This window comes from Chroicocephalus ridibundus, chromosome 15 (assembly GCF_963924245.1).
Source record: "Chroicocephalus ridibundus chromosome 15, bChrRid1.1, whole genome shotgun sequence".
Lineage (NCBI taxonomy): Eukaryota > Metazoa > Chordata > Aves > Charadriiformes > Laridae > Chroicocephalus > Chroicocephalus ridibundus.
Window position 1 is genome coordinate 8,646,690 of NC_086298.1, and position 27,398 is coordinate 8,674,087.

General features: G+C 36.2%; 1 protein-coding gene across 7 annotated transcripts in view; it reads left to right on the forward strand.

Moving 5' to 3' along the window:
* Positions 1 to 27,398, forward strand: part of DENND1A (DENN domain containing 1A) — a 206,678-nt gene that overhangs the window by 8,369 nt on the left and 170,911 nt on the right. For all 7 annotated transcript variants that reach the window (XM_063353015.1, XM_063353006.1, XM_063353010.1 and 4 more), the window contains exon 3: positions 27,300 to 27,343. In XM_063353015.1, the coding sequence (XP_063209085.1) occupies positions 27,300 to 27,343 (44 nt within the window). The remainder of the gene's footprint in view (positions 1 to 27,299; positions 27,344 to 27,398) is intronic.

Sequence of the window (27,398 nt, forward strand, 5' to 3'; positions counted from 1 at the left end):
CCCAAAATTAACTAAGACAACTCTTTTTGAAGTTCATATCTAGTATAATAGTGCTATTGATCAGTTACAATGCTCTTAATTCTTAAATCAATCTTCTGACATGGTTTTGAGGAGAATGAATCGCTCCAAAGCTATAATAGTCCTAGCGTGGGAGATTGTCTGGCTTGTGGGATGGTAAAACATGCCTCTATTTTGTTTTATTAAAAAGTTTGTGAAGCAAAGGATGTTTTCCATGTGACTCTTAAATATCAACTGCAATTACAAGATTTAATATATTTCATAGCTGAAATGGGAGATACTGACTGGTGTTATTAACTACTGACAGACAGTTGTACTTTCAAGTAGCTTTATTGCTCATGTTATTGTTAACAATCTTGCATTAAATGTTTATTTCATTAATAACTTTTGAAATGAATGAAAGCAGCATTATCCATTGACTATGATATGGAATCATAGAATCATTTAGGTTGGAAAGACCTCTAAAATAATTGAGTCCAACCATAAACCTAACACTGCTAAGTCCACCACTAAACCATGTCCCTAAGTGTCATATCTACGTGTCTTCTAAGGACCACCAGGGATGGTGACTCAACCACTTCCCTGGGCAGCCTGTTCCAATGCTTGATATAGAGGCTCCCTCTTAGACAAGTCCCTCTTAGTCTCCCTCAAGACAGTTGACTGCAGAAGGAAAAAATCTGTTCTGGGCTCCAAGAAAGACATCAATAAACTGGAACAAGTTCAACAGAGGGCCACCAAGATGGTGAGTGAGCTAGAGCATTTGCTCTGTGAAGAGAGGTTGAGAATGCTGGGCTTGTTCAGCCTGGAGAAGACTTCAGGGGACCTGAATAACAGCTTTACATACCTATAAGGAGTTCATCAAGATGAGATATGAGGTGTCTTCACAGCGCTGCATGGCAGGAGGACAAGAGACAATGACATAGTCTGAATCAAGGGACGTTCTAACTGAATATCAGGAATGTGTTCACCATGAGGACAGTTGAGTATTGGACCAGGTCACTCAAAGAGGTTGTGCATTCTCCATCCATGGAGGTTTTCAAGACCTGACTGGATCAGAGCCTGAACAACGTGGTCTGACCTCACACTTGGCTCTTCTTAAAGCAGGAGGTTGGACTAGAGAACTTCAGAGGTCCCTTGCAGCCTGGATTATCCCGAGAGCCTAAGATTTGATTCCTGGAAGTGTAAGCTTCGGGAACATCTGGAGAATGTTTTGTACTCTTATTAAGGTATGAAGAGAAAATTTCATCAAAACTGAAGAAGCTGAAAAAGCAAAAGTTGTTTTATTCCAGTCCAGGCAGAACTCTGCCAAACCACAATGAAATGTGTGATTTGAGGAAGGAAATGATCACTGGATCAACTCAGCTGTGGTCTCTCTGTCCTTTTCCCTCTAGATTGTTTAGAAATAATGATCATCTGTGCTCAGCATTGGTGATTTCTATATTTCTGGCACATGAAGTCTTTGGTACATTATACAGTTCCAGCATTCAGTTGTACCTAAAAGCTATGTTTGTGTTTTTTCTTTCTTGTATTCATAGATCTTATTTGTGGACTTACGGACTTTTGTTACTTGGTCACTTTATGTAAATGTTATATTTTTGTTTTGAGAACTGTAAAGCAAGATAGCTGCAACTGAGACTAGCAACATGAAGATGAATATTTTTTATTAAGAAGATATTTCCTTAACAGAAGACAATTACCAAACCAGTTTTTTTGCCTTATGATTTCCATGGAAGCTGGGAATTCCCCTTAGCTAATTGAATCTAAGTTAGTGTGTGTGGTGTTTTTGTGTGGTTTTTTTTTTTTTAAAGAACATTTGACATCCTAAAATTGAACGTTAATACAAACCTCTTTTATCTTAACTTTGTTCCCACTTTTTTTTTGGGGGGAGGCTGTCCGAATTCAGAATTTTCTCACTTAATACTTCAGTGATGCATTCATTCATGTTCTGCTTTTCAGTTTCATCAAATAGTACCTACTGTTCTATTGTCCATAACCTCTTCTGATAAAATGTTGATGCCTTCTCACCAAAAGTCTAAGGCAGCAAAATAGAATAGAAAGAATGGAGTCTGCATCTTTACAGTGACAGTACAGGGAAGTTATCTGGTCAGAAATCTGTGCTGTGTGTGTCAAGTATAAGTACGTCAAGCACTGGAACTTTGCAAGTCTAGTGCTTCTTACTGACTCCCACGCACTTACTTTCAGGAAGAGAGGAAAAAATAGTCATGGTTTTGCTTGAAAAGTGGAATATTATTATAGGGAAAATATTGTAGTATTTAGTGTACAACACTAAAACTTGTAGTGTTAATACTTTGATTCTTTCCTTTGTAGTATTAGGTAAATACTGGGTAATGGCTGACTCAGAGGAAAATGTGGGGTTCCAAGGCTGATATAGGAGGCTGGCAAACAGGCTGACTTAGGTTAAATAGTCCTAACATGTGCCTCTTGTGCAGTGGTGTAATTGGGATGGGGTAAAATGCCAATACTGTACAGATTGGCACAATAAGTCAACTCTTCGACAAGTGTGGCTGGTACCTTTGGTTTTCAACAATTGCAGGTGAATAGAAAGATTGTTAGGACTTATAAAAAATTTGATTACTAAGACAAATGGCAATTCACATATAAAGCTGTAATATTCGGTAGCCTTTGTGTCTTTGCCTTTAGGCATTGTAGTGCTGTGTAGTTCTGACAGCAGGAGAATTTCTAACTTTCCTTATCATTTAGATATAAGGAGGCCATCTGCCTCACTAAGTCCAGGTGTATTGCTTTTTAAAAAAACTGCAACCGAACAAAAAGTGTTTAGATTTATCATGATTATTTGGAGGTTTCACTGATATAAGTTAACCTTGCTTCAGGAATTAAATAAGATAGAGCATTAAAAATCGTAGGTAGAGGGGAATAATAATACAGCTTGTTGCCCAGCAGATACCAGTAATATATTCTGGACATCATCTATAATTGCATTACTTTTGCCTTTCTGCTGTCATACTTAAGTAATTAAGTATGACTTGGGAGAAATGAGTAGGTGTATGTTTTAGGTGGAACTATAATTATTTTGGCACTTCCGAACACTATCTAAAAGGTTTAAGGTCTACCATTGTTTTTGTTAGCATACTGCTTTATGTTATGTTATGTTTTAGTGTTCACCCTAGTTTAAGAAAAATGTTTAAAAACCAAACTGTTTTCAGTGCTTTTCATACTCAATACCACAGTCTTTGCAGCAGTGGATGCCTGTGCTGTTTGTTTCATCACTGATGCAGCTGGTGCTTCTCAAATTCAAGAAGCGAATGGGTAACCATTTAAATCTTAGCTGCAAATGCTAAGTCCTCTAATATTAGGGCAGGGCATTCCATAAAATGGCCCATTCCTAAGGAAATAACATTGGATGTTCTAAACTAAAGCTACAGATTTCAGTTTTAACTTATTTTAATGTTTTTAATACTGAAATCAGTGTCTTGAGTGCATGATCTTCTCTCATTCTTTGGAATTGTTACATGCCGTGGATAATTTGAGAACAAAATAGACACTTTGTATGAAATATTACTATTTTACTGGGTTTGCTTTCCTATTTTAAACTTCACATGGAGGAAGGGAAAATGCATTTTATGAGATTCTGAACGCCTTCTAATGGAGGGCTTGCATATTTGTCATGACATCTCATAATAGTGAAACTCCACAGAAATTGAGGTAGTAAATTACGAAGAAACAAAAGTATTGTTTCTTTTACAAATTGTAACAGCTTAAGTTAGCTTAAGCACTTCTAGAAATTAATTTCTTATACTATTGACATATTGTATGCTTGCAAGTAGAGTAAAGTGCATTGGAACGGTGTTTCTTTGTTGTTTTTTTTTTTTTTTAAACCTCTGCGAAAAGATTGTTTTGGTTTTTTGAGATGCAGAACTGGAAAGAGTCTAAAAGCAATTTTAGTTTAAATACCTATATAAAGAGAGCAAAAGCACACTAATTACTTAAGAAATCTTTCTTTTAATTTTCAGAGCACTTTATGATGTTAAAACTGCTGCAGACCATTCATCAGAAATATGATGTGATAAATTTAAGGATCTTGCTGGACCTGAGCCAAAGATCCGCTCTTGTTAGATGGGGCTGTGAGGACAATTTTAGTCTGACTGTCAAACTGTTCATGTAGAAGAGAATTTGTTAGTCTAAGGTAACCGATCAAAATAGTCTCTAAAGTATGAACATTTGAAAGTAAATGCTCACAAGAGTAAGACACCCCCCCTACACCCCTGTCTGGGAGGACGTAGCATGCTTTTGTATGGGGTTTTTGTGTTCTCGCCAAAGCAGACATTATAAAAGTATGTCAAATCTGTAGCTTTACCATGTAGTGTGCCAAAAGGCCTTTTTCTCCAAGGACCTCATCTTTCATCTTTTTGTGAGTGTAGCATAAATTCTTGCTGTGTGTTCAAGAAAAAAGCTAAAATGGTTTAGTACAGTTAAAGGATTTCTTTCTTTCCTTTTTTTTTTTTTTTTAAAATGATGGTAAGTTGGCAGCCTAAATGCGATAGCATGGACAAAGTGTAAGTGCGTTAGAGTTTAAGAAATGTTCACTGGATTAGTAAAGGAAATGTAGTTTATACTACTTCTTTTATGACAGAATTTAAAAGGTCTTGCTGTAAGACTCGCCATGTGCTTCTTTCTTTTCTCGAAAACATACCACTAAGTTGAAAAGGGAGATGAATCTTAGAAGGAAACTATTAACTCTGAGGGAGTTTATCATTGTTTGAGAGAAAGGATGAAATTTGCATTTGAATTGGCTCTGAGAGTAGCATGTACTACTAATCTTGTTCCTACTAGAAGCTTGTGAGTAGTTTAAGTACTTCCTTCTTTACTTTTCATGTTCTAGCCTTGTGTTGTAATAGCTCTTTCCCTCCCTCCCCCTCTTCCCAGTAGATCACAAATGTTATAACTTAAACTAATCGAAGTCCTTAACTCTACCGGGAGAAGCCATGATGTGCTTGGGCCCTAAAATTACTGCAGTTGTCACTGTGGTTTCCATGAGAGGACTTTCACAGGTAGAGAGAACTAGCAGGTTTCTGCCTCTGCAAAATAGACACGCTGCTACTTCTTATCATTATCTTTTTGTCATATGTTGTAATTTTAGATAATAGAGCAGTACCTTCCAAATAGATGAAGTATTTTCTTGAACATAAAGTTACCGGAGTAGGATTAAGTTAAGAATTGATAATTCAAATGTTTGTAAACTTTGCTATCAGAGCAATGTTGGTTTTTTTTTTTTTTTTTTTTTTTTTTAAGGTGAAAACATTTTGTTGGTCGAACATTTTGCTGCCTGTGTTTAGAAACAGATAACATATTGGAGGTTTAGGAATATCAAAGGAAGGGCAAAATTCAGATCTCTTTCCATTCAATAAGGACTTTCTGAACATGTCCTGTAATTCAGTATCACAAGTTTTCCTATCCCATCTTTATGGTATTATGTTGCTACACCTAACTTCCTAAAGCAGGATTCGAAAAGTAACCAAATCAAGTAGATAGGTAGTATTTGGGAGTTCTAATTCTCCTAAGCTGCTGCTTTGTTTTTCTGTTTCCATTTGATTGCTTTCTTCCAAGTACAAACAAGGTGGAAGATTTTCACAAAGAATTTACGGAACTTCCTAGGACTGCAGTGTCCAGATGAACTAAGTAGCACTGTCTGAACTGTTTTGGTTGAAGACAGTTCACAGTTTGTCTTTTACAGTATGAATGAAATGCATAACTCAATTTGAAGAGAAACTCACTTTGTGAAATAATATCAGAATCTGTCATATTGCAAGTCATTATAAATTTTATCTAACACATTTTTAGGTGTGTTCTTAGCTGATGATACTAGATCTAATAAAACCCAAAAATGTTTGGGTACAAGTACAACTGAACGTTCTTCCATTTCTGTATGTTATTTTGTGGGAAGAGTTCTGTTGTTTGTCCTTCTTGCTTCATGCTTTAACTACTTCTGTCTACAATCTTTTCTATTTCACAAGTGCTTACTAGTCTGCGCTATGTTACTGCTGCTGGCACTGTTTAACTAGACGGAAAATTCAGCACAGAAAGTCTCACTCACAAGACTTTAAACTCTTTTGTTGATTTATATTTTTTTAAAGGAGCTTGACATCTTCATCAAGTTCACAGTGGGCCTGCTTTGTTTGCTTTCTCTTGAATGCTTGATAAGATTTTTCTTCTATTGTTTTGTGCAGCAAGGACAGAACTTGCCATGGCTGAGGTGGTTTTTTTGTAAATCCACAATATGGTCATTGTCTGCTGCTGAATAATTGTGACTGCTTTTTGTACAACCAGAACTAAGGCTTTGGCTGTGAACAGATTCCTTCTTAGCGTGAAAAGAGACTAATCCATGTAAATACAGCCCCAAAATAAAGCTTTACAGAAAAAGGGAAAGGCTGCTAAGCAGGAGGGCAGAGGTCAGCAATTTAACCTTTAACCTAACAAATAAGAAGCATGAAAGTTCCCGAATTAGTTTACAAAGGCAAGCTCCTGTGATCTGTCAGTTTTTCTTTTCATGATAGAGTTGGGTGAGAAAACTGACTGACAGCTAGTGCCTTTTTAACTGCAGGTTGAAATTAACTGCTAAACTGAAACTTTTTAGGGAAGTTTTTTTTTCCTGATTTTTAACAAATTATTTTCATTCGCTAGCTGTGCTTGCAGTTTTCCTTGAGGTTACAGAGGAGTTTGAGTCATTCTGTTTAAAGAGTTATTGAGAGACTCAATTTAGATACCAAATTCTACTGAAACATTTAATTTTTCAACATTTTCAATTTCAACATTTGAAGCACTGAAGAATTTGTTGAAGCACTTGTTGCAATTAACTCGCTGTTAATGTGCTCCTTTAACGGTAGGGCTGTTAGTCCAATAACTGCAGAGGTTGTACTTGGAATAGAGTCAAAAAATTGTTGAAGTGTGGATGTGTGTGACTGTATTTAAGGGAGTAATTTTAACCTTAGTTCATTCTCAGTCACAGAATTTTCCAGGGTGATTTGGTTTTATTTGTCCTTACTTAATCACAACAGGTAATCTCATTAATGTTTGTTAACTTTTGCTTAAAGCTTAATGCATCTGCAATCAGCTGTTAATCCAGATACAGACATTTCTGTAAAGAACTTTTAATTAGAGTGCCATTCAGATGAAAAAGAAACAAAGGTGTAATGACTTTAAAGTAGACTCCCCATAGTTTAAGAATAGCAATTTTGGGTTTTTTTGCCTAATGTTGTAAGCACCGTCCCAGAATTACTGATGTTTGGTGCATCCACAGTTGTACTGATGCTTCCTATGGGTGTCTTCAGTAGAAGTATCGCAGTTTAGAAATTGTGTTTAGTCTGTTGACGCATAGGTCAGGAATTCTACCCAGAGCGCTACCTTAAGTCTGAAGTGCAAGCAAATCAAATATGGTAAAGCAAAAGATGGGCTAGATCTGTTTTTATTACTGATTATTTTTCTTTTAGGTAGTTCCTTGCAAGGATGTCTATCAGAGTGCCCGAGGCAGTATTGTCTGCTTCTGTCTTCTCTTTGGTGTGATATTTTTTTGTCATGAACAAAAAGAGACATTGTAAGGTTTTCTTGGGGATTTTGGTTGGTTTTTCTCTTGGGTTTGATTATTGTTTTTTTTTAAGATTGAAATAGAGTTTGAAAGAAAGATTATTGGAGATTAAATTACTATCAAATAAAAGTAAAATTAATTCAAGACTACTGTTTTACTTCAGCAATGATTGTGAAAAACCAAACCCAAATCAAATTCCAGACCCAAGCTCTTGTGCTACCAGAGACGTATACTGATCCTACAGTATTCCACGTGAAATGCTGTAGGTTGCTCCTTCACAGGCAAGGGTCGGTGTGTGATACACTTCCCTGTAGCAATGTTTGTGAATGACAGTGGTGAGACACATTTTAATCGTAAAGAACTGTATTATGGTCTCTTAATACCCTAACATACTCATTATCTAAAGCATTTTTTTTACGCTGAGCGTGGTGAAACACTGTCCCAGGCTGCCCAGAGTGGTGGCAGATGCCCCATCCCTGGAAACATCGAAGGTCAGGTTGGAAGGGGCTCTGAGCAACCTCATCTAGTTGAAGATGTCCCTGCTTATTGCAGAGGGGTTGGACTAGATGGCCTTTAAAGGTCCCTTCCAACCCAAACCATTCTGTGTTCTGTGAACAAGGAGTGTCATCCTCCACTGAATTCCATCATTGGTGAGGGGAGAAGGAATGCTAAGGGAATGCTGCTGAATCACAACTTTTTGGCTCTGCTGGGGCTACCAAGTTTTGGTAAAACATATATCAAAATTCCAGATGCTGACAGATTATTTGCTCTTGGGAAGATGATTTTTATGTCTGGTTTTTTTTTTTTTTAGATGGAAACAGCTTTCAATATGCTTTTTAGTAGGACTTTCTTCATGGGAGGGTGGGATAGAAACCAAGGAAGTCGAACTGCAGTATTAAGGATTATAACCTTGGATGGAGAGGTGGGAACAAAGAACTAATAGTGATAATCTATTATCTGGAATGGGTTATAGTCTGGAGAGTTCTTTTGTTTATACTTCCCTAGGGATTAAAAAAAAAAAAGGCAAAACCCTTAACCCCCCCAATATTTAAGTTGGTTCTGATTTTTCTGAACTATTTACTGTGCCAAAAATGTGTGTTCTGTCCCAGACTTCATCAGCTATTACAGCACATACACCTAGGGAAGGGATGGGGGTGGGGGGCAGGGAAGAAGAGAAGAACTTTCAGCGAGTGCTTTTAAAGCAGTATCTTGGGTATTGTAGCCAAAAGTGTTTCCACACTTAGAATTTGTGCTAGGATTTTAAATGGTGGTGAAGGGAATTACACTCACAACTCCAATTGCATTCTACTGGGATTAACTGAATCCCATCTTTAGTTCCTTTGAAGAGTCATTTACATTGAAACTATACATAGTTATGAGTATAAATAGTGGTAACATTACCTTTTTTGAATTGATTCTTACATCATTTTATCTCTTAAGTAAATAATTATTCTTCATTTATGTCTAGTTGACCTCTAAGATACTTTTGAGATCCTTGAGATCTTCTGCTCCAAAGATTCTAAAACTGGATTATCACTCTGTGGAAAAACACCTATTAAAAATAATTAATGCAGACTCAAATCAAATGCTAAAATGTGAAGACAGAATAGCTTAGTAAGCATCACAGTATAGGTATACAGTAGAATCAAGCTTTTGACTTCTCATGTTTGTAATCTTCATATTTGACTTAATGTTATTTAAATCATGTGCTTTATCTTTTTGTGAATCTGACACTAGGACAGTGCAAGCCAGTAGGGAAAGATACTGGGATATGAGAAACAGCTCAGTCAGAACAGAAATTAACTTATGCTGTCTGTCTCTTCAGTGGGCAGTTGAAGAGATGGTAGAACAGAACTGGCTTGTGGTGAAGGGCAGGATCAAATTATAATAAAATACGGCAGAGTAACAGCCCCCCTCACCCCCCCCCCCCCAAAAAAAAAGCCAAACCCAACCCAAATAAACAAAAAGAAAATACAACCTCCAAAACTTTCTTTTGTGTTAAGTATGAGATTTTCTTCTAAAATTGCTCTTCACTTGCACCTAAAGTAGTATCTGATTTCATCTGATACTTGCCTGTTGACCATTCACTCAGTTTAATTTGAAGAGTTTATAAAACACGTTAAAAAGATTCAATAGGGTAAATAATTCTCTATTCAAGCTATAACCTACATCCAGAAATGCATTCAAATTCATACTTAAAATTACCACAGACTAATGTATTGATCTCATCTCATCCCATTTTATCTAGAGGTGATATTTGCATATGGAAAAATGTTATAGATATGTTTATTTTGCTTCATTGTGATTAATGTCCTTCTACACTAAAGATAATGTTGCGTTCATCCTGTATATTTGTTGCTTTTACTTAATGGCTTAAATGCCTTACTTGTGTTTGTGATAATCTGTCTTATTCTTTTGAACACAGTAGTGTTAACATTGCTTTGGTTATGGTTTGAGAAAATGTACTCGTAAATTATTCACTAAAAATACATACCACTTCAGTGTATCACAGATTCTGTCAGTACTATATAACTAAATAGCTCGTAACGATATTTTCTGATGGAAAGAATTAGCGTGTTAAACCAGAAGTATGTAACTTTGTGTGTACCTTGGCAGTATTCATAAACAAAAATAGATGTAGTGAGTAAATAATATTATTTAGCTTATTCAATATTTTATTCTTTAATGAACTGTAGAGGTAAAAAGTAGTAGAGTCTCACAATTTGCCATCTCTCTTGCATGGAGATTGCAAAAAGCATGCTTTGTTGCATTTATAAATACCAAATATGGTATCCAATAATATAGTAATTACAGCGCTTTTCATTTTGATGTATTTCTTGATTGCCTTGCTTTACCCTGGATATGGGACTAGGTCCTCCACTAAATCATCTTGAAGCAATTCTGTATCTAGATTAAATCCTTAGAATGCAGTGGGCATCACATGGACAATTAAAATTGAGTATTGACATGTTTTTAAAATAGTCATACATCTCAATTTTGTTTATCTCAAAGTTTTAAAAACCTAATGACCTCATTGCAGCTTGACTATAATTACCATGTTTAAACTTCTATGCATTTTTGAGTTTAAACAGCCTTTGTGTTTTTTTTTTTAAACCAAAAGAAAATTAATGAGAAGAGACAAAGAGACATCAAAGAGGTTTTCCCTCTGATTGCAGTGTTAGAAGTTTTGCCTGAAAATAGGTTACATTTCTTCTGTTTTCAGCTGAATCCTCATTAACTTTACATTTTAATGATGTCCAGAGCAAATTATACGATTATGGTAGATGCCTTAAAGGGAAGCTTAAAGGACACCTTTTTAATGTTTGTTTCTTTATTGGTGGCAGTATTTGCACCAGTATTATAAACAGTGTTAGAATGCGAAAAGTAATCCCAAAACACATCAGAAATATTTTCCATTTTTGCCATGTATGTAGCATAAGTATCTTTATTTAATATTTAACACAAATGGAGTATGTTAGGGGCATATCTTCATCTTTGTAGAAGAAAAATGTAAATCACATCCTTTGAAAGAGTTTACAAATTACTTGTGCATCTTATAATCAGTTTAATTTATGATGATAAAATAAAGTGGAGACAGATGATGTAATAAAGCCTCTGAATTGTTTTATTTTCTTGAACCTTCAGTGATGATGATGATTGAAGCGTTAATAAAGTGATAGTCTCTGTATTTCTACAATGACATTAAACATCATTGGGGGAACTCGGTGGAATTTCAATTTATTCCATTTAGGGGAACACTATTAGCAGCAGTTCTGTGTTCTAATGTACCTCTCCTACTGAAAATTAAGATTGCATAATTAACTTTTTAGGCGAAGAATCTTGTTATATCAAACAACAAGAACTTGTATTTGGTACACCTTAAACAAGATTAACTGAAATTGACAATAGCTTGAATGGAAGTTGAGAATCCAGGTAGTTCAAGATAATCTTATAAAACAAAAACACATCTTAAAAAAAAAATAAATAAAAGATTGCACCCACTCCCCCAAAAGTATAGAAATTTTATATTAACAATTTTCTTCTGCTCCCCTTCTTCCCCCTCGCACCTTTGCCCCATGGAAGGATACGTCATTTCTGACTTGTGCTTTGCACAAGTTAGAGCAAAAGGTCTTGTGAAAAGTGAGGTCTTCTGTTTCCCTGTCCTGACACTTGCTGTCTGTGTTTTATGAATAGAACCTTTGATTGTCTTGTGCTGTGCTCTAGCCAATAAACTACATTTTTGGGAGGTGGGATCATGGCAAGGGAAGAGGAAGAAGTAGGAATGTCCAAAATTCAGCTATGAGTAGGACTCAAAATCCAACTGATGTAGTGAAAGGTTATAATTTAAGATCTTAATGGTTAGTACTTCATGACTACCTTGCCGTAATAGAAGTGAATTTCAAATTAAACCCTGATTATTCCTATAGATATGGCTCTGCTTTGCGTATGGTTTTTAAGAAGCTATGTTCTGCATCTATTTAGTCAGTATTTCAGATCAGTATGTCTTTAGTACTTGTTTTTAATAAATTCAACCTCCTCATATGTTCCAGACTGTTACTGGCTGTGCACTGTAGTGTTATCCAAAGTCTGGTGTTGCTGTTCATCTGCAGGTTTGTGTTCGATAGTGAGTGGAACTGTGCATGCATCTGGTCATCTGCTATGTGATGCTCTTGAGAGTTCAAATTGTAATCATGACTATCAAAATAATGCGTTTTGTCCTGAGAATTCCACATTAAGGGTGCCACAATTTTATGATCTGCTCTTCCACTGAAATTTGTATAATGTTTTAGTGTCTTGGCACGTATACGTATAGCTCACATGTAAATGAAATTTTCTCTTTTATTTTTAACTTGAACAAATTTTTGCTAAATAGTACCTGGTTGACTTCTTCATCCTTGCTTTAGAGTACTGTTTCGTGATGGAAGCATTTGATATATCCATTAATAAATAATTGAATAATAATGCAAGAGTCATTAGACAAAGAAAACTGAACTTGACCTTTCTGTGTCAGTATGATTCTTACATACTCTTTTTTTATATTAATAAATTTTCTGTAGAAACTCTTCAGAAATCTAAATTGTCATGATCGTCTAGGAGTTACGCCAGACCCAAACTGTGTATCCAGCTTGGCATGTTTTAGGTGATCTCTTGTTAGCAAATGGGTCTAAGGCTTTCAAATGTTTGGCGTTCTGTAAGCTTGAAAACAGCTTTTTTTTAAGGTGGTGGTTTGAATTCCTAGTTTAGCTTAAATCTTTTAGCTTTGAGGCCTTTTAATGTAACTTTAGTTTGAAGATCATATCCCTAAAGAGGAAAAATCTGAGTGCAATTTCCTTGCTCTTTCTGACCTTTATTTTGTAATTATCAGAGAATTTACAGTAACCTAATCTTTAGTTGAGATACATAATAAAAATAATAGTTAATAAGCTCTAGGTGGCAGAAAGATGTGTATGTTATTCTTACTTCCTTGGCATGCAGGATTTTGTATAGAACCATATTAGCACTAAAAACCTGAGGTGTTCTTCCTGCAGCATGGCTATTTCCAGCCAGTTCTGTGCTAATGATAGTGCAAGGTTGAAACATTCCAATCATTCATATGCCTGTCCTCCCTTTGTCATATGTGTTTCTTTGGTTAGTATTTTTGCCTTATTGCGTTTGCTTTGTTGTGGTCAATTCAGTCCGTATAATAGCATAGACATTGGCTATTTTTTTCTTTAATAAAGAATTATGTTAGAGATATACTATAACAGAGATAAGAGCTATTTATGTCCTAAGCTATTGATTTTTAATTAATGTTGCCTGGGCTCATACATGCTGGCAGAATTGCTAACAGCTTGTGGCATTTTTTAATTCACATCTTCTTTTTTGGTATTTTGACAGTGTCATTCATATCTCATGAAAAAGTACCTCGTCAGGTTAAATGTGTTAAAACACCGAGAGAAAAAAAAAAGAGAGAATGGAACATAGGGCTGCTTAGAAACCTTGATCCATTGCCAAAGTATTTAAACAATTTAGTGTTTTGGTTTTCTAGCTCCAAGCTGCTTCTCAAATCCCTTGCTAATTAATCCAGTTAATTCTTTGTAGACTAACTGTATGCAGGGCTTTTTCTTGTGCTTCTATCGCTGAGAACCCTGTTTTGTTTGAAGCAAACCTAAGCTCTGTTATAAAGGTTGTAGTAATAAAGTGAGTACTTGCAGATGTAAATACAGTGTTTTGAGCCTTTTTAAAAGGAGTTGTGTTTGTGTGTGTAACTTCTAATTTAATCTTTCATGTTTTAAAATTAAATATGTATGCTTGTATAAAAAGCTAACAACAAAATTCTCTCCATCTAGATCATTTTAGAAAAGGCAGTAGAGGCTCTGGGACAATTATGATGTGAAGTATTAGTGTTCTGATATTACAACTAGTGATATGTGTTTACTTTTCAACAAGTAAATTAGTGTAAATGCTGTTGATTTCTATATTCCAAAATGGACGATTTGCTATAGGGCAAATAAGAGAGTTTAATGGGAAGGAGAGTTTTTAGAAATGACCTGTTGATACTTTGTACTCTAATCACGAGAATTCCAAGGTGGTATGAATTCAGAGCTGGCAAAAGCAGCCAGGGAGCAGAGAGCTTGGAAGCCCAATTAGACATGGTATGAGATGATGAGAAAAGAGCATCCACTCCTCAAGGTGTGCTTGTCTGTGATAAAAGCAGCTACAGCTCTGAGCTTCTTTCTAGTTTTTAAGATTTGTTGAAACCTGCTTCCCCTTGTCATGCTGCTTATCAGTGCCCAGCATGTGATGGTGTGCAGCAGCACGAGTGCAGCTGCAGCTATCAGGGGTGTTTCTACCAAGCACCATCCCATCAGCTTTCTCAGTTACTTGGAGAAGTTAATTCTGAGGACTCGCTGTCTGTGGGACACAGTTTTCCTTCCTATTCTGTGTGATATTAGATGTTCTTGCAAATCCGTGATGATGTGCAGGTACTGGAGACACATTTGTGCTGCCAGCTGGCCATAACAAGCTATGCCTCTCGTTTCCTTAGTCATCCTCAATAGATTTGCATGTCAGCACAATGGGAGTTGGTGACCAGCTGCACTTCAGCACCTTGTGAATCAACCTGTGGAGAAAAATTGTGCAAGTGGATTAAAGTTGCATTTTTAGATTACCTTTGGAGTTGGTAGTGAAGAAAAAAGTTCTTTTCAGCAAATCTGCTGAGAGCGGACAGGTTGAAAAGAATTGGCAGTGCTCTTGAAGAAGTCTGAAAGTGTAGTTGGGAGTTTTGTGTAATAAAACTGGGCAAGGAAAAGAGAAAGGAAATCAGTGAAACTGCTAGTTTTATATACACCTGATTTCCAGGGCTGGCTAATAAACAGATATAAATGTTCCTTCTCAGAACAAGACTAGTCCATGATTTGAGGAGCATAGACAGATATGTGCTATCATACATTTTGGAAGTATCAAATATCTTAAAATGTTCTTAGTGTATTTCCATTTTGCAGTTAAAAATCCTTTTGATACCCTTGCCTTTTCTACAGTAACAAAAATGTTTTAAAAACTTTTTAGTGATGTGATAGATTTCCTGTCTAGTTGCACTGAATATTGGAAAGCTCCTCTTTACATAAAACAAATTATTCTTCAAGCTTAGTATTGCTTTGAATGTGCTAAACTTACTTTCTCAGAGGCCGCCTTTTTATTATAGCTTCACACATGGCATAAAGTGACCTTTGTTAATAGTAGCTGAAAGCATTGCAGATATGAAATAGGTCAATGCTGCACATGTGAGTATGCCCACAATTCTCTTGCAGTGCTTGATGCTGTCCAGTTAATGAACTTTACTCCAAAAGAGAGAAGTCATTCTGAGTAACTGAACACCCAGTGATTTTCTTTTTATTTCGTCTCACGGTCCTTAACTGGATGAGGTGTATTTTTCCATGTTAGGATCTCTCCCCCAGCCCCCTGGCCCCAGGTTTTGAATACTGTTCAAGAAGTTCAACTTCTGTCATCAACACATCTGACTCCACAGAGACTTTTTGCAGGAGAGTGTAGGAAAGTATATTGAATGCTTTTCTTCTTCCTGCTCCAGTTTGTAGACTTTCACAAGGCCTCGGTGATGCTGCTGCCTTAGAGTAGACTCACTGTGACCACCCTCTGATTTTACTTTTTTTAACTTGCTTCCAGCTTACTGTCCCTAATGAATCTTCATTGCTATTTTGATAGATGGACACTGGTAATGTGGCTGATAAGTTGGGGTTGGCATGTTATGCAGGTCAAGCTGAAACAGAAAAGGTGAAATCAAGTACTGAAGGGTACAAGGCTAAGTTCTGAAGTCTATCAGCAAAATAATTATTGCTATCTTATATGTAAAATCTTAAAATTTAGGAGTCCTGAGTTGGTGACCATTGAAACTATTGGTCAGTTAGGATCATTTGATACCATATATTTCTGTAGTTGTAAATGCAAAAAGCATGAAGCTCTACGGATGTTCTACTTTTGTAGAAACGACCACCGTAGTGTTACTCTTCATAATAATGTCTCCCCACAAATGGTAGCTAGGTTTGGCTGTCGTTTATTGATAATGAACCATATCTGAATCAGATTCATTGTATGATAGATAGGATATATTTCACTATACATTCCAAAAATTATTTAAGTTAACATCTCCACTAAAGAAAAGAGTAGAATTAAGAATGGGATTTTCAGTTTCCTGTTTCACAATTTCATCTATGATAGAATCCATTTTTTCTGTTTCAATGCCATTTGAATAACTAAAGCATCCTGAAATAAGCGAAGATGCAATGATAGAAATTTTGTAGCCGTCAAACCCTCAAATGATTCTGAAGAGCTTGTTTCCTATAAAATCCTGTATTTGCTATGTGGGAAGAATCCCATAAGAGATGATATTTGTGCAGATCAACAACGCAGCGCAGTGTCATCGGGAGCTGGTGATACTCTACTAATGTAACACGTGATAACTTTGAAACTGAAAACAGTTTGAGACTGTCAATATTGAAAGTATGAAAGTAAGGTCAGGGTTTTAAACGTTATAAAGTTACATAGCTTGAGGCTTAGAAATCAGTATTCACTGTTGAATGTTTAACAAAGAAGGTATTCTGTGTGTAGTTTAGGCAATTATACAGTTGCTGAAGAGTAGGGTTGTTTTTTCTTTTCATTTTTAGTACAACACTTCAAGAACTTATGGTGGGCTAGAACACTTTTTGTTCCAAATGCTTTTTGAGTCAGTTCAGATTAAACCTGAAATGTGATGGTCCATATAACAATGAATATATTTTTGCAGTCCTTGTATGTATTTGCCTAATAATACGTCTATCTGAATTTATTATGGTTGGTGAATTTTGGAAAGAGATAAAAAAAAAAGATGACTGTAAAATGTGCTGTAATACATGGAAAATATAGGTTATTAGCAAATTAAAACAGCCATAATATCATTAAAAGTAAAACCAAAAATGGTGAAAATAAAGCAGTTTGGAAAATGTTTATAAAACTCAAACTATTTTCTAGTAATGAAAAGCCTGGCAGTATGTTGGAAAATACTATTTGTTTCCATTAGCAATTCCTTTAGGTTTTGTGATGTAGTTGATCGATTGCCATGGACACGTGGTTTAACATGAGTTCCTTGTGATACAGTATTTCTGCAAAGTAATATGACATTAAAATGTTATTCCTGGGTTTCTTCAGAACAACAAACAGAATTAAAAATTACCTGGTTGACACAGGAAAGTAGAAAATGTGACATTATGTAAAAATTTCTCTTAAAGTTAATTGAATAAGGATTTTTTTGAATGAAGGTGCTTATTAATATGCCAGTGTTAGGTATGAAATAAGTTGGCTGTAAACTCTCATTTTATCAAATGTAATGCTTTTATATTTGCTATAAAAAGCTAGCTCAAAAACATTGTTTTGGGCTGCATATGCTTGAACCTTCAGCAGAAGCAGTAATCTTGGGAAAGCAGATAGGCATACATAAACAATTTGAAATACATGTCTTGTAAATATTAAAGAGGGTGACTGCTTCTTGTAGAAGTGTCAAAATTCTGCTTGCTCTGGTCTTATCTTGCCTAACTTGAGAATTTGCATCCTGGAAATATAAGTTAATTCAGCAGATTTACACAATCACCACTTTTGTCTGGTATTGTTAAAGTCTAGATGATGCACTAACTCTGGATTAATTTTTGCTGCACACTAGCTACATGTGATGAAGGTCTGTTTATTTTTCTTCCTTTATGGCTTCTGAGACTTAAGAAAAGTCTTTCTTGTAAATCCTACCCTGTTTGGTATTGGCACTTCCAGATTGTCACATTTAAATCATAGCATGAAATATTAGTTAACTGTTTTTTTCATATTTTCAGGACAAGGAGGGCTTGCCAGCTGCTGTTGAAGTGAAGAGGCTGTCACCAGGCAACTCTGCTGTCTCAGAATATAAATACAAAGAGGCAGGAGAGAAACGAATTCAGTATTCATGGCCTGAGCAGTTGAAACGTATCTCTCTTAAATTTACAGAGTGGTGAAAAGGTTACAAGAAAAAAAATATACTGCTCAAACACAAATAAATTAAAAAAATATTAAAAACAAAAAAAACCTACTTAAAGTGGGTATTCCTATTCAACTTCTATGTTTAAACTCTTTTGTATAATTATTCCAGGTAGCCTGTAAAATGTTTCAAAACACTTTGTGTTTAATTTTGTAAGCCAGGCTTTGTGGATTTCTTGGGCATTTCTTTCAAAGAGGATGTTACCCAATTGTACTTTTTGCAAGTTTTAGCTGCTGTATAATTTGCTGACTGAAATTACAGGGGGAAAGAAAAAATGAAAAACATAATCCATTCAAAATTTGCTTCTTGCAGGCCTCCTGGAGTTTGGCTTAGATTTCCAGTAATACTAAATTTCTGGGTTGGTTGAAGAACAGATGGTTATGAAGAGAAATATCCCCTTAAGTGCACAGTAAAGGAAACTCAAAAGATTCATCAACCATGCTTTAATGTGGACTTGAGGTATCACCAAAGTAATTAACCATTGCATATGAAAGATCTGAAGACCTCAAATGAAGATGGGAGAAATATGTAACAAGCAAGACTTGAAATAAGTACTTTCTTTGTCCTCTGGTTTTGATCTCTGTTATTTTAGCTTTAGCTGTATCCTGTGCATCCCCTTTTTACAGTTCTAGCTTGAGTTGTATCAGTATCATCAGTTTAAAAATTAGTCTGGACTGAAAGTTTTCTGCAGTTGTTTGTAAATAAATAATTCTGAGTTTTCTGATCACTGAAGACATCTTACATTTTCTAACATTTCCTTATTCTTACAGTTTAGAATATTAGTAGAAGAGAAATTAATCTGTGCTGTCACACAACTGATTTTTTTTAAACTGATTTCTTAGTATGGATGAAACAGAAGGAGTTAAGGATTTAATACAGAGGTAATTCCCCAACCGTATTTCATATATTGAACTCTCTGTGCTTGTAACGCAACTGTTTTATAACTTCCATTAAAAGAACTGGTGAAATTTTGATTAAACCTGGGACCATCCCACATAAGAATCCAAGAGACTAAATAATAGCAGTTGAAGGTGGAACATGTTACCTTATAAAAGGGTCTGACTAGTCTGATGCATAACTTTTCCTTTTACTTATCATTTATCAGATCTTGACTCTGACACATGCATTTCCTTCAGTCCATTCCTTCTTAATCTGCTCCTATTAATTAACGCTGTGGAAAGGAAGGGCTGATGCTCTTCCTTGGGAGAGGGATGACTGACTTCATACTACAGAAAAGATTTGGAATAAAATATAAACTGAACTGACTTTCCAGTTTTTGTTGTTATGTTTGTGATAACATTTAGATCAGAGCTAACTTCAGTGTTTTGGTGGACTTTTTAAAATTTTTTTAAAATTTTTAAAAAATTCTATAGCATCTCTTTATTTCATGATACTTGAGCTCTTCATATGGTATTGAAACAAAAGAGCAGGTTCTTTCAAAGTTGTAACTGTGCCAGAGGAAACTTGAAATACCATTCTTAACTCTACTACTTCTCTGTTGTGGAATGTCTGTGTGGTGCTAAATGCCTTTTAAATGGCAAGCTGGACACGTCAACAACTTGACGTGACACTAAATAACTGATTAGGAATTGCTAAGAGGAAACTGATGTAGGCACTTATTTCTGTAAAAGACAACTGATGTTTTCCCTGTCGTCTTATCCAAGAAGTGAGTGTTGTTTCTATTTTGTACTTAACTGTACTTCAGTTTAACAGGATAGTAAAGTGAATTTAACCAGGTCCCCCTTAGATGGAAAGTTGGTCTGGATGCTAGAAGCAGCGAAAGTCTCATATTTAAGGTTTTCTCTGAATGTGTGATAAAGCTCCTGGTGGAGGACTGCGCGCCCCGCAGAGACGCTGCGAGGTCAGGTCGGAGCCCGGCCACCTCGGCTGTCCCGAAACGTACGGGCAACTTTGGCAACATTTGCCCATTCTTGTATTGTTAGGGCTATTACCTCTTCATGTTGTGCAGAATAATTTGAATTTTAAAGGTTATTCTCTTTATTCTGAAGAACTGTATATAGCCTTACTTAAAAATTGGCAGGGAAGTTGTAGTTTAATGTGCTTTATTTTGGAAGGAATTTTGTATAAGACATTGTTGAACGCTGCTTAGGAAAGTTTTGCTCCTCACTGCCCCTCTGGCTCTCGATGTGTTAATAATATAAAAACAATTATGGAAATCATAGTGATTTGCTTAATCTGTTCTGGTTTTCTCTCTTCCTTCCTGTTTCCTATGATGTATATTTTATGTTGCCTTTGCTCTCAGTGTTTCCCGCTTTTGGATCAATTTTACTGAACTCTGAACAGCATTTTGTGTGTGAGTTGCAAACCTTATATTCTCTTTCTAGATTAAACTGTTGTGAAGAGCATTTTCATGTTATCAGTGAGGTTTTTGGCACTTGCAGGGCAGCCTTCCAAATGTTCTGTTGAGAGAGAGGCAAACTTGCAAGTCTGTTTTTTATGGCGTTAATGTCAATGGACTCATTTGAACAGCAGCTGATATACGTAGTACTCACTGATTCACTCAACTGGAGATTGGACAGCATTCACAAAAACTTCAGTAACCGAGAACGATAGGTCAGGGTCCACTTGTTTGTGCCTAACTTGTCACAAAGATGCAGACTGTATCCTAGAAATGGAATATTTGTTTAAAATGTGATTGACTAGGTGACTAGTTTCATTGCATACTATTCTCCTGCGGGTTGTATTTTTGAATGTTGAACCTGCTATGTAAGCTTGCTGTGCATCTTGTATTTTGGGGTAACTTCAATTGCATGCATTGTGGTGCTGGCAGGTTGGTTTTTTGTGGTGTTTGGTGTTTTTTAAATATACTTTGTGAGACAGTCTTATAGAATTTTCTTTGACATCTTTGTTGTTTTCTGACTTATACGCTTCTAGAATAAGCAGTACTTTAAGAAGAAAAGACTGAAGTCTTAAAGCTTCGCATAAAAATAATTTTTAAATAATTTTTATTCCATGGGTATTTTCTGCCAGAACTTGTTCCAAGGTTTCTTGTCTGTCTTCTTGTGTGTGTGTGTATAGGTTTTCTCTCCCACATTTTCTCCACTGCCCCCTCCCCTGCCTTTTTCTCTCCTCCCCCTCGTTCCCCGACTCTGCGATGTTACCCGCGTGCCAGGTCTGCAGCAGTTCAGGGGCATGTTTGGCTGTACCAAATACAGGACATCAAGGAAGTCTTTGCAGAAGTTTGCAAAGAAGTCTACGTTACTTTTTAGGTTGTGCTGCATAAGTACTGTGATGTGGAGTGGGTGTTGAAATTGAAGTTGCTCTGAATGGAATTCCATTTCATTTGAGAGGGGTTGCGGCTATAAAGACCTGAAGAAGTTAATGAGTTAAATCATTTATTTCAGGAGGATAAATGAAGTAATTTTCACTGTATTTTTCAATTTGGGAATAGTATATCTGAATAATTTGTAGCCAGTATGGATTAAATTGGCTGACATTTATCAGAAGAAACAGGTTAGTATGTATTGGTTTTGTGTAGTTAAATCTGGGAAGTATTTTCTGATAATTTTTTGAAGAACTTCCTTGGCTTTATAATTTCCATACACTTCAAATACAGACTGGTTTGAGTTGTGCTATTTCTAGAAGTAATTAAGCATGCCTCTTCTAAAAGCAAAACTCTTCACTTTATGGTGTAAGGAAAGTAGAGAGTAAAAGAGCAGCATAGTTACACTAATATGCCATTGTAGCATGTTCCCATCCTGTCATCTGGAAAATTAAATCAGGTTACAGCATGGATTAACATCCAGACTTGTGAGGAGGGGAAGGTAGTGTCTTAAATGCCATGAAATTGAACAATGGGATTATACAGTTCACAGCTAATTTCAATATTCTTGTGTATTTGGCTTTTTGTTGAACAAGATTCTGTAAGGAGAGGTAGTAATAGGTTTTAGTACTTGGAAACATTCACATATTTACTAAATTACTACTAATAATATCTTGAATATGGTTGAGTAATCAATACAATGCTCTACAGTATGCATAGATGGGAGGTAGAATCTCTGCTACTAGAGGGGAAAACAAAATGTGTTAGCAATGAAAACTGTATGCACCTAGTGTGGAATCAATGGGTTGTGTTTCCCATTTGTTGGTACTCTATAAATGCATGGCAAGGAATCAAAATGCTGCTGTGACAGTGCAGAAAAGTTTTACTCTTCTGTCACTGAGAAACAGCAGTGTCTTTTCTTACCTTTTTTCAAAAGAATATGTTCAGTTAACAAAAACTTCACGTATTGTTCACATGAGAATTGATTCAGTAGTTTCCCTCAAAACCACCTCTTAAAATAGTTGCAAAAGAAACTGCTTCAAAAATAACCGTGTGATCTACTTTGTATGTGTTTTTCCTAACTGAGCCCCCCTGGAGCGAGGTGTGCCTTGTGAGCGATAAGGGCTAGTGGATCTCCCGGTCTTTGGCCAACCTGGATCTTACAGGCAGCAGCTGCTTTGAGCGAAGCTACATCCGTGCGAATGGGGCTTGCAGCGGTGGGTGTCAGGCTGGGCAGTGAACCCGCTCCCACCTCGGTGGAGTCACTCATGAGTCTTAAGGAATTCATATGCTGTGCCAGTGGTCCAAGAGCTTTTTAAACTGTAAACATTAGGAAGAAAATCAAGTTGACTTTTTTCTTAGTACCAACAGTTTTAATCTGAAATTGTGACATATGCGTTTCATTGCACTTGTGCCCATACAAGAGTGGGAGATTGCAGATAAGATGGTGTATTTTAGCTTTATTTTGGAATGGTATGTTTGTATACTTTATGCTTTACACTTGCAACTTACAATTTCTGGTGCTGTATTTCAGCACACTATTAATATTAATATATGGTTATTTTCCAGAGAAGTTTGTCAACGCTTGCTTCAGGCAGAAACTATGTGGATCTTGTAATCTTTTGTGAAACTACAAAATCAGGTGTAATGAAAGATAAACAGTAGATATTAAGTTACCATCAACATACAAGTTCAACCTATAGCACAACTTGAGTTCATGTTTTGGGGTTTGGGAAAAGTTTAGTTGAGAAGCAGCTCCATAATTCATGTGACTTTTTTTCTTTCTGTTGTTAACTTTCGCTTTGTGTGCTTGTTGTTTTGCAGTGTCTCCTTTTGCTGCCCTCAGCTGAGCTTTTAATGCTTTATAACTTTATAGCTGACTGGGGCACTGGAAATCTTCAAGCTCTGTACTTCGCTGTAACTGTAGGAGAGGTTGATCAGGGTTTCAGTCTGTCCCTTCCCTTGTTCCGATGTCAGCAAATAGATTCCACTCTCCTGAAATTGAAAAAAGTTTTTTACGTGTGTTTACTTTGCTGTGGAGTATTAAAGTAGAAAAATACGTGAGCATCGTTTCATTAGAAAGCTTGTTAAGTACCTAGAATAAGCGCATTCACTGTGGTTTGAGTTGCAGAGGGTTTTCTTGCTGCCTGGAGACACAGTGGAGCTAAATCTAATTCTGTTTGCATGCAGTGTGCAAAACAAATTACTGCTAGTAACAGTGTTTGAAGTTTTCCAGTTACTTTAGTCTTGTAGACAGAGTTGACAGTCAGTTATGTTCATGTCTTTCCCAAGTATCTCATACGAGTGCTGAAGCCTATTTTACTGATACTAGTGGTGCTGGTTAGAGCTGAGTCCTCAGTGCTTGGTTGGACAACCCTCCTCTGTTCCTCTGCTTGCATGACCATTTTTTCCCCTGTTCAGAACAACTTGGATATTGTGTCCTTTGTGATTATTAGGGGCCTTGTGCTTATCCTTTCAAGGGAGAGCCTGGCCGTATGGAGTAATGTTAATGTCTGTTTTGTACATGTTTGTATTTCATAAAGTCAGGTGACTTGGAGGCCACTATGGAAATGTATGAATTTATGTAAAGCCTCTTGGTTTAGTGGGGGTGCTCCAGCTTCATGGGACTTCGTGTAATGACCACATAGAATTTAAATATAATTTTATTGTGTATATATGTGTAGGTAAGTGTAGTTGAAAACACCTTTCAAATGTACATTAGATTAACAATGAAGAATGGATAAGGTGATGAAAACTATAATAAGATGTGATGTAGTTTCTTTTTCCATTGTGTAGTGTTTTCCAAATAAAGATACTGAACATTCAGTAAATAATTCCCAGACCATTTAAAAGCTGAAGTGATGGAGCTGATGCAATGTTAAATATAAAGTACTTGTAAAAACATGAGGACGTGCAAGCATGTGGCTGCTGGACATAATTTAAAGGTGGTTTTCTTAACTGTAGGGTTCCAGGTTATATGAATTAGCCATTCTGATGCTGTTATGAGATGTGTCATCAAAAGCAGACTATATACAAACGATACGTCCCATTGTCTTCATAGGCATGTGACACCCAGTGCAATTCCGCACGGTGCTTTGCTCATCCAGCTAAGTACATATTGCTGTTATTTCCATTGAAATTGGTGGACATGAAATTAAGTTAATTTCACGCATTGTGGATGAAATTCAGTTTCTTCTAATGTATACAGTTGGTTGACATAAAAAATTTTTATTTATAATAGACAACTATTTCAGTTGCTTGAAGTCTGCACAGCACAGCAAACACATGACAAATTTCCTTGGTGTCTTCTCGCTGAGCCTTGCAGTGTAGTGTGTATATTTTACTGTCTGATTTTAAAGAGGTGGAAATAATCTATCTGTTAGGATACAGATCAATAGACAAGTAAAAGTGGCATGGTACTAGTTAAGAGATATAGAAAAGATTGGATAATAGCAAAGTAAAAATTACATTACAGTCAATAAGCTACTCTGTGGAAAAGTTTAGAAACTCCCCATTTTGTGTTACTGACTTGCTTAAAAGGTCTGTTTCAATAGTCCTATTATCTGTGGTTTTGTGGGTGTTTAGGTTGTCTCTTTTTTTTTTCTTTTTTCTTTCAATCCCAATTGAAAATCCCAATTTTCTGTAACCCCAATTTTCTGTAAGAATGAACATATTTAAGTAAAAACCCTGAATGAAAACTGATGTAAATAGACAAAGCTAAAATTAAACCCAAAAGAACGTAACAAAAAATCCTCGGCTATGATTTTTAAGTTATTATTTAAGTTGTGTTTTATTTCATTGTAATGAGAAAGGTATGTAAGGTGGCCTCTGAGACAATAAAAGCATGTATTTATTTGCCCATGATAACTTCCAGCTATCAGTGCGTACGAGTGAATCTTGGTATCTTGCAAAGCTGCTTGATGCACCTCTGTCTTCCGGACGCTGATCTTGCTCCGAGTTTTCAGGGTCTGCATAAATGCTGTCCAATAGATTCCTCCAGGCCTTCCTTCATGCCAGTGAGCTCCTGAAACACAGAAAGGCTTTCAAGATGCTAAAAAAACAGGAAAAATACATGCTTACACACTCACACAATTACTTTGTATGGCTGATCTGTTTTGTTGTATTTTTAAAGAATGGAGAATGTAGATTGCTATCTATGGAGGAATGTATTTAGAGCAAATGCATTTAGTTTTAAAAATATTTTTAAGAATATGTATCATAATAGGTGTTGCATAGTTTCATTTTACCACTGATACTGTGCGTGCTTTGGTGAAATATGGAGCCGTATTGTCCTGTTAGTTGTCACTTGTGTATAAAGGACCGCTGTTCACATTGGTGGCATGTTTGGACTCTTGGTTTGGTACACTTACCTGCACAGAGATTTAAGAGTTTTCAAACTAAGGCTTTAGAACGTGATCCCTTGCTTTCTACTTCTACTTTGTTGTGTTAATGTAAAAGGGTTTGCTCATACATATGTGTAAAATTTGATATATTGTGTATACAATTGTATGTGTGTAATGGTGAAGTGTTAAAACTAAGCATCTGATTGTCTAGAAAAAGTTAAGCTAGAAAGTTTATTCATGTACATTCTTGCTGTGTTTCTAATGTAAAAAGAAAACACCTTAAAAAGTTTGCATCTGCTAGCAATTGAATTGCCAATCAACTAATTTATTACTGAAGTAAACTTTGCCAATGAGAAATCTGGGGTGGGACTATTCTGAAATAACAGCGTATGGTGCATGTGTCATAAAAATTACTTTCTTCCCCTCAAGCCTTAGCTACAATGCAGTACAGCAGTAATTCAGCAGTAGAGGTTGTGTACGTCACTCCCTACATAATAATCAAAATTTGTGGCAACAGTGCATAGACAGGCAAGAATCTGGTGACAGAGTATTGAGTGAGCCAAGGCTTGCCCAGCTGAACCCTTGGGGGGCACACGGGGAGGAACTGCAGTGGATGCCCCTTCGTTTTTCTGTGCCTTACGCTTTATTCTGGAACCCTTCTGTGGGTGCTGTATGGTTTGGGGTTTGGTTTTTGTGATTAAAAAAATTCTTTGCAGAATGGAATCTGGTCTTCTCGGCCATATTCCTTTTAAAAATGGATGACTTTGAAGAGTTCTGTTTTAAAGAGATTGTCATATAAATAATTTCAATCATGATTTTTTGTTATTTTGTGAACATCTCTAACTAAATCCAGGGAATACTACCATATTATTTATTCTGACAAGCCAAAAGAATAAGGACGATGCATCAGTCTTAAATGCTTAGAGGTTCCGGGGCTACATTAATTACTTCTTTCAAATTCTGGATAAATATTTTTTGGTTTTTAGGGAGCATACCTTAATATTAACATAAAGTAATTTTGAGAGATTTATAATCTGGTATCACTGAAAACATATGTGGAGGTTAATCGACGCAGTGTCTGTAGCTGGTGAAACTAGTTATCTGATTAGAGGCAAAATCTAAGCGCATTTGGTAGCCATTTGCTGGTGACAAGCGTAGCTGGCAAATTGCAGCCAGAAAGGGATTGCACAAGGAAACAGCCTAAAGTTCAGTGTAGCACCAGGACATCTCTTATACAATAATTGATATATAAATATGTATTTATGTACAGATGTATGTATGCAGATGTGTGTATGTATGCATGTGTATGTACACCCAGATATTCATGGTTTCGTGGGCTTTATGTGCGTATGTTTTCTATCCAGTTTTTGTCTTTCTGGAGGAGGGTAAAAGGAGAGCCTTGAAAAGTCCTTCCCTGCTCTTATCAGCAGAGCAGCCTCAGCTGCCCTCCTTGGATCCCCTGCCAGGGTTGCTATCATCTTCTGATCAAATATTAATGTGTGATTCTCTGCTTGCTCACTAATCCAAAGCCAATTAATATTATCTGTCAATTATTTACAGATCCTGAGGTGCGGAGGCAATTCCCAGAGGACTACAGTGACCAGGTTTGGAATGCGTAATTAATTTTTTACATGACAAAATTTATTTCAGGGTTGTTCA